Source organism: Elaeis guineensis, chromosome 3 (assembly GCF_000442705.2).
Source record: "Elaeis guineensis isolate ETL-2024a chromosome 3, EG11, whole genome shotgun sequence".
Lineage (NCBI taxonomy): Eukaryota > Viridiplantae > Streptophyta > Magnoliopsida > Arecales > Arecaceae > Elaeis > Elaeis guineensis.
In genome coordinates, this window is record NC_025995.2 from 61238410 (window position 1) to 61249166 (window position 10757).

General features: G+C 39.3%; 1 protein-coding gene across 3 annotated transcripts; it reads left to right on the forward strand.

Moving 5' to 3' along the window:
• The first annotated feature begins 657 nt into the window (after nt 1-657).
• On the forward strand, nt 658-9990 carry LOC105035588 (dihydrolipoyllysine-residue acetyltransferase component 4 of pyruvate dehydrogenase complex, chloroplastic). Of its 3 annotated transcripts, XR_002163714.3 has the most exons (8): nt 658-1871; nt 2120-2311; nt 2398-2485; nt 2571-2641; nt 2723-2806; nt 8151-8401; nt 8533-9528; nt 9628-9990. XR_002163714.3 is itself a non-coding variant. In XM_010911189.4 (6 exons), exons 1-6 carry the CDS (start codon nt 963-965, stop codon nt 9730-9732), a joined length of 1449 nt encoding a protein of 482 aa, XP_010909491.1. In that variant the 5' UTR covers nt 661-962; the 3' UTR covers nt 9733-9990. The 3 variants fall into 3 exon arrangements, 1 of the variants encoding a protein (XP_010909491.1); XR_002163715.3 differs by lacking the exon at nt 8533-9528; XM_010911189.4 differs by lacking the exons at nt 8151-8401; nt 8533-9528 and having other exon boundaries at nt 661-1871.
• The last annotated feature ends 767 nt before the right edge of the window (nt 9991-10757 follow it).

Here is a 10757-nt window from a genome sequence, read left to right on the forward strand (position 1 = left end):
CCTTAGGATTTTTTGACACATGAGAGGGGGCGTGGCCCCTCTCTCTCTCTCCTCCATGCCATGCCACAGGAGGGGGTGGCCCCTCTTACATTATCCATGGGATTGGCACCCCATAGTCCTGCCAAAAAGGGAGATAGGCGCCACCTATTCTTTTCGACTATTCCACACACCACTTAGAGAGATAGGCGCCACCTATTCTTTTCGACTATTCCACACACCACTACTGATATAAATTAACTTAAGCATTGATGGATCCTCCATCGAAAAATCCTTAACAACTAGACTTCCTTTGTGTTTGGTGTTTTAAGATGCTTGCAGAGGTCGAAGTGCGGATCCGATCCTTTTCGACTGCTCCAAAATTTTGAGCTAATTTTCAGAGTCTTTGAATCACCATCCACTATCTCTTGTTGTCCGCTTCAATTCTTTGACCTGAACTAGATCGATCTGCCATCATAAAATATTCATTTTATTTTTTGATATTTTCTGATGTTTATGTTTCATAGTATTAAAATATCAATAAATTTCAAATATTTTTTATGATATTTGTATTTTTAAAATTTTTCAAAATTAAATAATTTATTTTTTATAAACTTTATTTTATATATATATATTTTTAAATACATATTTTATATGTGTTCAATTCAAGGATCATTTCTCGGCACCATGCACATGACGCATGCTTTTGCCCACTCCATCCGCAGTGTTCGATTCCAAATCTATTCTCCGCAGTCCCAGGATGATAAACTTCCGCACCTGCGTCGATACAATCAATGAAACCCCCCTACTAACAAACGAAAGCTCTCCCCTCGTCTTCTCCGCCGCCCTCTTGAACCCCTCTCCCTTTTCATCCAAAGCCAACTCCAAAGCAGCCAGCCTGCTCCAATTTCCGAACTTCCCTTAGCCCAGCCTCCTCGCATTCCACAACACCCACCCCCCGCGCCCCGAAGCCGAAACCAGCAGCCATGGCGGCCAACTCCTCCGCCGCCCCCTTCCTCTCCTTCTCCTCCTCCCTCTCCTGCCCCTCCCCCAGTCGCCGCCTCCTCCCCCTCCCCGTCCGCCGCGGCTCGCCGCCCCTCCGCCGCCGGATCCCGGCCGTCCAGGCCAAGATCCGGGAGATCTTCATGCCGGCCCTCAGCTCCACCATGACGGAGGGTAAGATCGTGTCCTGGGTCAAGGCCGAGGGCGACCGCCTCTCCAAAGGCGAAAGCGTTGTCGTCGTCGAGTCCGACAAGGCCGACATGGACGTCGAGACCTTCTACGACGGCATCCTCGCCGCCATCGTCGTCCCCGAAGGCGAGACGGCCCCCGTCGGTGCCCCCATCGGCCTCCTTGCCGAGTCCGAGGATGAGGTCCCCCTCGCCAAGGCCCAGGCCCAGTCCCAGTCGCAGGTCCAGTCCCACTCCTCTTCTCCTCCTTCTCCCCCTCCTCCTTCCGATCCCACCCCTTCCCCAGCTCCGACGGCAGCGGTGAAACCGGAGGCGGAGGGCCCGAGGAAGGCCGTGGCCACGCCCTATGCCAAGAAGCTCGCCAAGCAGCATAGGGTGGACATCGAGAAGGTGGTCGGGACCGGGCCTCACGGGAGGATTACTCCTGCCGATGTCGAGGCTGCTGCTGGGATCCCGCCCAAGAAGCCTATTGCTCCGGCTCCAACTTCAGCTCCTGCTGCGACTCCAGTTACTCCATCACCAGCTCCAACTACTGCCACCAAAGCTTCTGCGGCTCCTTTGCCACCAATTCCGGGTTCGACTGTTGTTCCCTTCACCACTATGCAGACAGCTGTGTCCAAGAATATGGTGGAGAGCCTCTCAGTGCCTACCTTCCGTGTAGGTTATCCTGTGATGACCGATGCCCTTGATGCTCTCTATGAAAAGGTATATTTTTTTGGTCATTTTTTATGTTCTCTTACTTTGTTTTCCATGTTTCATCAATCGAGAATTTAATTTAATTATTTCACCGATTGTTCACGATGACATCTTCGAATCTTGATTCCTCTTTCCATATAGTTGTGGTTTAAATTTGTAATTCAATTGATCTTATACTTAAAAATATAATTTATTCTTTTCTTCTAGTATCAATTTGGTTTTGTAAAATTGCTTACTGTTGTTGGCAATGCTTATAGATCAAGTCGAAGGGAGTCACTATGACCGTACTGTTGGCCAAGGCTGCAGCAATGGCACTCGCGCAGCATCCAGTCATCAATGCCACCTGCAAGGATGGGAAGAGTTTCACTTACAATAGCAGCATTAACATTGCAGTGGCGGTAGCAATTGATGGTGGACTTATTACTCCTGTTCTCCAAGACGCAGATAAGGTCCACAAATATGATTTATAAAGTGACTGTTGCATAACTTTCTTTTTGTAAAATTGTACAACTAATTAAATATTATCTCCATGCAGTTGGATATTTACCTTCTGTCTCAAAGATGGAAGGAGCTTGTAAGCAAGGCTCGTTCTAAACAGCTTTTGCCCAATGAGTACAATTTAGGTTTGCATCTGATTAATGTCTCTTGAGCTTGATATCTTAGCTCTGTATGGATGGTCACTGCTAATTGAGTTGTGATGCTTTCCAGGAACATTTACTTTATCAAATTTGGGTATGTTTGGCGTGGACAGGTTTGATGCTATCCTTCCTCCCGGTCAGGTGGGTTTTATAAGTCATGACTCAGTTGTTACGATGTGTGTCTTGGCTGGCACTGTACTAACTTGATTCACTTATATGCAGGGAGCTATCATGGCTGTGGGAGCTTCAAAACCCACTGTTGTTGCTGATGGAGATGGTTTTTTTACTATTAAGAATAAAATGCTGGTAAGTTCAGTTTGCTTTTTAGTGCGCTATTTGCATCAATACTTTGATAGGGGTATGTTCAGGCTACGGAACACAGAATACCATCAATATGCTCTCCAGTTTCAGAAAAGTAACTAATTCATCTGCATTGCAAAGACATAGTAATTTTCAGTTCTCATTTTTTTTTTACAATTCTAATTTTACATGAATAAAGTTGGTTTTTCATTATTTCTTTACCTCTCACTTGATAGCGGATGTAAGTAGGTCAGATTTTGGTTGGTTACATTAATATCCCAACCTAGAAAATAAACTAATTGATTTCAGGATGCACAAGTGGATACAACCGCCTTATTTGTTTTCCATTATGCTTTTCCATGATGCCCTTATTTTCAACCTAAACAATCCTGTAGGCTGCAGTTGGCATCATTTTTAGTTTTCTTTCTTCAAAAAAAAAAATTTGGAAACAAGAAATCTGTTTTCATTTATTTTTAGATTTCTGACAATAGATACCATATTTAGTATCACTATTTTTTCTTAACACTAGTTGCTGCCCCACCTCCTCCACCCACCCCTCCTCCTTCTTATCCGCCCCCATCTTTCTCCTCCTGCTCTAGGCCCGTCCTCATCCCCCTTCTCCTTATTCTCTGCATGCTCTTACCACTTCACCTCCGTCTTCTCCTTCTTCTCTACCCCCGCCTCCTCCTCCTCCAACCCCCATCTCCTCCATCCCCATCTTCTCCTCCTCCATCCACTACCTTCTCCACCCTTGCCTCCTCTCCTCCACCCCCCCCCCCCACATGTTTGCTTCCCTACCCTTATCCTCTCTCGGCTAGGGATAGATTGAGGGCATAGCAAATGGTGGTGGTGGCGGACAAGTCAACATTGGACAACATGTGATGTCAATCCAAGTGTGGGCTATGGTGACCTCAAGCCACCATAGGCAGAGATTAGAGGGAGATTGAGCGAAGGGCATGGGAAGGGTGAAAACCCACTTTTAGAAAAAAAATCAAAGTGAAAACTTTTTCCTTCTATTTTTTTGAAAAAAGTAAAAATTGTTTTAAAGAAAAGAAACATGATAACCAAATATATTTTCTGCATTAGATTCTATCTTTTTCTTTTTATTTGTTTAAACAGAAAAGGTGGTACCAAACAGGGCCTGTAGGTTTGAAGGTATTTATTTTATGACCCAAATCATTTGACTCCACTAGAAATAGGTCATCACGACCTTTTATATAACTTATTGGTTCCAATTATCTAATTCTAATAAAAAAGATGTTATTATAATAAATTGACATGCTTAGTGGAAAGGTGAAGTACATATTTTCATAAATTTGTATTTCAACATATTTTCACATATATGGATTTCAATGGACAGATTATTATATATAGAATGTTGGGCAATATAAAAGGGTCCAAATATGTGCAACGAGCGTGGTGGAGGTGGACACATTAAAGGTGAATGAGCGGAAATAATAGGAAGGACAGGTTAAGGAATGAATGTTAAATTTGGATCTTTGTTGTCCGTGCATATCATGTTACCCCTATTTTTTAGCTACTAGGTGTGCATTTTTAACAAAGTTATTACATTTCTTTAGGTTCTTTTCTACGTTTATAATCATGATGTAATTCATGATTTGCATTTTCCATTTACATAGAAAAATTGCACATTTGATTGACTAACTACAAGAAATGTTATTGGTGTGCAACTCTTTTTCTTAAGTTTCCTTTTTTCCTTGGATTGAGGTGGTATAGATTTTCTTTTTTCCTTGGATTGAGGTGGTAAAGATTTTCTCAGATTGGATATTTTTGGATCCACAACTTTTGTGTATTCTTAAGGAAGCCACATGTTCTTGATGCTTTTCAAATTAGCCTATTAGCAAGGAGCAAATTGGTAGATCAGTTGTTGGAATTTGTAGTGTCCTTTGAAGATGAGTTCATTTAGATTTTTCTTTTAAAAATATTTTCTATATTTTCATGGTGCAATATGGAGTGTTTAACATGCCATAAAAAGATAATAATTTTGGAGCATTATCTTATGGAGATTGAATGTTGAGTTTATGAGAACATGGATAAATCTGATTGATTCTCATAAGGGCTTTTGGATGGTTTTAACTTTTAACCACCTTTACTAAATAGCTCACACCCTTTTCAACATCAATGGAATTTACATTTTTCAACTGCATTTTAGTTATATCAGATTCTCATAAAACATGTTCAAATAATGGCAAGTTTTCTTCTCTTAGTGCTTGCATCAAATTCCCTTGACAGAGCACTCTATGAACACATGCTAAGAGTGTGACACTTTTGGCTAATCTTAAGCATGATACTCCACTTTGGGAGTGCTGTAAACTGTTAATGTGTTTGCCAAGTGTACAAAAATGTCAGGATTCTAGAATTCCTAAAAGGTGAATATGTCCAAGTGGCACTTTAAGGTGTAGTTTCTTGTGCCTTTTTCTTTAGAGCAACATTCTGTGTGGAATTAATGTTATTGTTACATATACTTTGGACTGTATTGCTATTTTGTTCTTCACGATTTTGTATCTTTCTAGCAAATCAATTGTTTTTTCTTTTTTTTTTTTTTTTGCGGGGGGGCGGGGGGTGCTTAATAGAATGTAAAACACCTACTTTTGACATGAAATACTGATCTGAATCATGCAGCCTTATATAGTTTGGCAATCTTTTTATGCGCCAAGCCTTGTCAACCATTTCCTGAGATGCAAAGTTCTCGATACCTTCTGTTGTCCAACATCTTTGCAGGAAGGTATAGGTCTCAAATACAATTTTAGAACCCTTTTGGGAAAATCATATTCACTCAATGGTGAGAAACTCACAATTATAATCTTTAGTGAAAGCTTGCTCCAAAAGTTCATCAACACGATTATCAAGATTTCCTCCCTTATATTTTCATCCCCTTTATTGTCATCCTTGTAAGGGCATTCAGAAGTCTGATGACCTGATTGACCTCAGTGAATCACTTGAAAGTTACCTTTTTAAATGCTTAGGTTTCAAAGTACAACTCTTCTCAGGGACAAAATTAGATTTTGAGGAGAGAATTAACCAACTGCTTTGGCCTTACACCTGTTTAAGACTTTACCTGTGCTACCCCTTTTTGTACCCCTTTCAAAGGCTGTTACTCTTGAGTTTGGCTCCATCTTCAGGGTTCAGTGGTAGGTATCATAAACTCGCATTGAACAATGGAGCAAGTTTGATTTCAAATGTTATCAAACTTGCCACTTGATGGCCCACATTTTGGTCCTTATATCCCATCAGCTATTCTTTACAATTTATTTGTAAAATTATTTTATTAAAATCTTTGAGCTTCACATTTTGCTTTGAAGGATTCTTTCTTTCTTTCTTTCTTTCTTTTTTTAACCTTGAACCTTCCCTTTTGTGTTAGCCCATGTTGAATGATTTTACCTTTTTTCACAAATTGGTGTAGTTTAGACTTGGTTCCATGATACCAACAAATTCAAGAAGTCTGGCCTTTTGGTCTTTAGGCATTGTTGTCAGTCAAAGAATTTTCAATTTCATAAAACCAGTCTGGAAATTTCTCAAGGTGCAATTCACCATTATCATTCCTTGACCCCTTTATCCAACCTTTATGATTTCCTTACCTTCACTATGTTAGTTATGTCTAGTTTATTCTTCTAGATCATTCTGATTAGAATCATTCTCCTGTTGAAAGGCTTGACTTTATCTAGGTTGCACGGAAGATTTTCATGTGGAGGGCTCCCATGTGAAATACATTACATGTCAAGTTCATTATCACTTTCAATCCGCAATGCAGAAAGTATTTGGAGAAAAATTGCAGTCTGTTCTTGAATAGCGGAATCACTCTTGGGTTCATTGTTCATGTTGCACATCAATTGATTCTGGTGCAAGAATTGCATACTTTCATTTAACACCAAATTCCCAGCCTAAATCCTCAAACAAAGCGCAAATAAGTTCACCCTGGTTTTGCCTCTAAATAGCTAACCGACTTGGTTCAACTCTCAGGATAAAATTCTAATTTTTTATTGACTATACACACAGCACTTATATTGATTCATAGCACTGCCATAGAAGCATGTTAAACTGCAAGCATATTCTTCTAGTTGGCAGTAAACTTAAACAATCTCTTGTGATTTAATCAATACTTAGCATGCTTGGTTTAGGCATAGCAATCCCAACAATTTTGTGTCTGCCATTCATGCCAAGTGGCAGATTGAACTTGTTCTGACTTCATTGCAATTCATTTGTTTGAACTCAAAGACATGAGAGTTCTCCCCAACCCTTGCCACCCAACATGCCCAACCAAAACTGCAGGGTGTTGATATCCTTGAGATTGCAAGTACCACTGTCACATGAGCATGACCTTTGATTACCATGGGATGGCTCTATTCTCATAGTTGCATGGTGCAGTGGCACATAACACCTGTTTCATTATGAAATGTTCACATCAACACGACTTTCTCTGGAAACAGCTGAAGGACATGGTTTTACACTTAGAACTGAAGTTTCTAAGAGATCACCTATTTGTTATACTTTAATATGTTCCATGGACTCCCAAAATTGAGATATTTTGATCTTATTATATGAGGGACAATATTATTCTTCTTGTGTAGGATGCTATTCAAGATTTGAAGCGAAGAAAACTTCTTTACACCAACAAGCCATGGGATTAAGCTTATAAGCATAACATTAACCATATGAAATAAAGTAGACTTTGGTTGGTTATTCGTTATGTTGAGTGTGTTATGAATGTAATAAGGTGCTTATGGGTTTGGGTTAACCAAGAACTGAACCAAACCAATCTTGTTGTGCTGGTTTGGTTCCGGTTTTATTTATGATTCAGCCAGTTCCGCTTTTAATTTTTCAAATCCCAATTGGATTGGGTCAGTTTTTGGTTAAGGGTTTGGGTAACTTGGACTGACCTGAGCCGATCCAAATATACACAGTTACATGCACAATTTTTTGGATTGGAGCTTATGATGTTAGAGATCTCTGTTCATTATCATTAGCTTTTACCCTACTTTCTAATTTGAATGGATAGGTTTGATTAAACATTTGCTTATGTTTGTCATCTATAATTTTCTTTCCTCCATCTCTCTTTTTCTCTGTGGGGCTTTTGATATGTATAAGATAACTTTGTGGTTAAGTTGATGGGAATGGAATTTGCCTTCAGTTGTTAATTTGTAATTTGTATAAGCCATAGCTTATAGCCATATATATTTTCCATTTTTAATAAATTATTAGATTGGTATTCTTGGATTTCTTTTGGTTATATTTAATAAATATCTTCCATGATAGTTTCATTTTTATGTTTGTTGACGGGTGGTATTATATTGTTCTCAAATAATATCAACAATTTATGTTTTTTAATAAGGGAGATAACCCAAGAAACGACCTGGTCTTGATTGGGTTGGATTCCAACATCAGTTGGTTCAATTCTGATTCCAGAAATTGAGAAATTAAGTCTGTACCGGGTTAGCCTTTGACCCGAACCAACCCCAACACATGTTAACCCCGAAGATGTAAGATGCTGTTGTACCATCTGAGGCATATACATGTCAAGAAGAGAAAGGCATATACATGTGAAAATCTAAAAATCTATCCATCACCTTGCCAATTTTACAGGTACATGTTTTACATTTATCTTGGGTTTCAAATTGTGATTTACATGATAAATATGCATTTGTGTCTTCAGGGTGTGCAGAAAATCACACCTAGGGCTATTAACTCAATGCTCCTGCTTTCATTTCTTGCAGAATTATTACAAGAAAACATGATACAAGACCCAAAACTAGATGCCAATAACAGCCATGCCAAAGCCATATCAGCCATATATATGCATACAACTTGATATCTTCTGTCAATATGGTCCTCAGTACAACACTTACCATACTGACCCCTGGTTGTTGCACTACCTTATCTCAGTAAAATTGGTTTAAAGCTAATACGGTAATGATCTTAATGATGAATTATATAACATGAAACCCTCACATCTTCTCAACTCAGAAAGAAATGTCCTGGATGGGGGGAGCATCAGACGTGATGCTTAGTCCCAAATGAGGAAGATTTATTGGTTATAAAGTGTGTCACCATATGATTACCTTACAGTCGCAGCCAATGTTTTATTGGAAATATTCCATAACATCTGCCATGCAAATATAGCTGTGATGAGCAAATCTTGGATCTCCACACAAATATAGCTGTGATGAGCAAATCTTGGATCTCCAACATTTTAAAGTCTCCTTTCAGTTTTTGACTTGATCGCCTCTACCTAGGTGGTGGAACTCATCTTGCTAAAGCTTCAACAAATAAAGCATCAAAATTCTCTCTTCTTTGTAACCTTACCTGTTCTGGTCATTTTCAATCTGCTTATGAAACACTATCTGCTAGCCAGATACAGAGTTATCTAATGGTATCTTGCGTGACTTTCCAGACAGCTATTTACTCACCATCTTGGATCCCATTGTCTATCCTCATCCTATTGCTGATTTATTTCATTATCTTTCTGATATCATTTGGTTTTCCATTGATCGGTTATCAATGTAAGTCCCATTTTTTTTGTCTGCCACTGCCTTGTTTAGAAACTAGAAACCTTTGTCAAACCTGCTCGATGGTGAATTTCTCTTTGGTGTATGAGGAATTTTTACTGAATGATGTTTCCCATGGAATACTTGACATGTGACCGTCATTATTTGAGAAAAAACATGATTGATTCAACATTAGCTGATTCCTGCTCTTCTTGTTGGAATATGGTAGGATCTTTTTCTTTTTTTGATCATAAAATATAGAATGATCTTTAAACTGTATTTTTATTCAGGATTTAGACCTAAGTTGGCTCCTGTTATATGCAGGTGAATGTCACAGCAGACCACCGGATTATCTATGGTGCTGACTTGGCAGCCTTCCTACAGACATTTTCAAAGATCGTTGAGAATCCTGAAAGCCTGACAGTGTAGGTGCTTCAGCAAATGGAGATTATAAGTGCTGTAATTTAGCATTGAACTATGTTAGCAGCTTTTGTTTCCTGTAGGCCAGTGAGCATTGAGTATTGGAATTTTCAGTTTTGCAGCAAGATAGAGGTTTGTGTTTCCAATTTGTTTTTCTTCTGTTGTGTTCCAAAAGGCATTGCATTTCAGTGTCATCGGCAAATTGAACAAAAATCTTTGGAAATTTTCTGGTCAATAATTTTAGAAATGGAAGGTATTTGTTTAATATTGGATGTTCGCAGATCATTTTGTTGATCCTCTGATGCCCAAAGTTGTGGCTTTCTTTTGAGTGAAGCTAATAGCAACCAAAGTAATCTTCTTGATGATGCATCCTCCAAAGTAATCTTCAGATGGACCCGATAGCCTTATGAAAGCCCTTGCAGTAGATCTCTTAAACAACAAGAATTTTGATGACTTCCTGATCTTAGGTAACAAGGAGTTGTGTACTTTGGTGAATTGAAATTTTTGTTGGTAGGTCCTGTAACCAGACATGAACGGGACAGATACCAAGATTTGTCAACATGACTTCGAATCTAATGGAGGTAATGAGCCCTCTACCATCGTAACTAAGGGTTTCACCATTTTTTTTCCTTTTTTTTTTTTTCTCTCTTTGGAGTTAGGATGGACCGAAGCCTGGCCAGAAATCATGGTGGACATGTATCTTTATGTCAAGACAAGTTACTTTACCGACTCATCAAGTTGGCACCTACTTTTATCCTGTATTTTTTGTTCTGGAAGATAACATATTTCAAACATGCATCATCTTAAAGTCCAGGATTTGATGATACCTTGGATCACAATGGAGATTGTATTACAGGAGTTGTTGAGGTAGCAGAGGAACGACAACTCCACGGGACACAGAAAATCAGTTGCCACCAGAAAACATGTTCATGTCTCATCTTGGAAGTCTCACGAGGAGATCCAGGCTACCTTTTTATCGAAAGAGATTAAATGTTGGAGTACTGCTTTGGAGTGCTACTCTCTTCCCTCACCTA

Excerpts from the sequence above, each read along its gene's own strand:
- LOC105035588 (XM_010911189.4), top strand. The coding sequence starts at position 963 with ATGGCGGCCAACTCCTCCGCCGCCCCCTTCCTCTCCTTCTCCTCCTCC. Across the intron at positions 1,872-2,119 it reads TTGATGCTCTCTATGAAAAG|ATCAAGTCGAAGGGAGTCAC; the intron begins GTATATTTTTTT and ends CAATGCTTATAG. Across the intron at positions 2,642-2,722 it reads CTATCCTTCCTCCCGGTCAG|GGAGCTATCATGGCTGTGGG; the intron begins GTGGGTTTTATA and ends ACTTATATGCAG.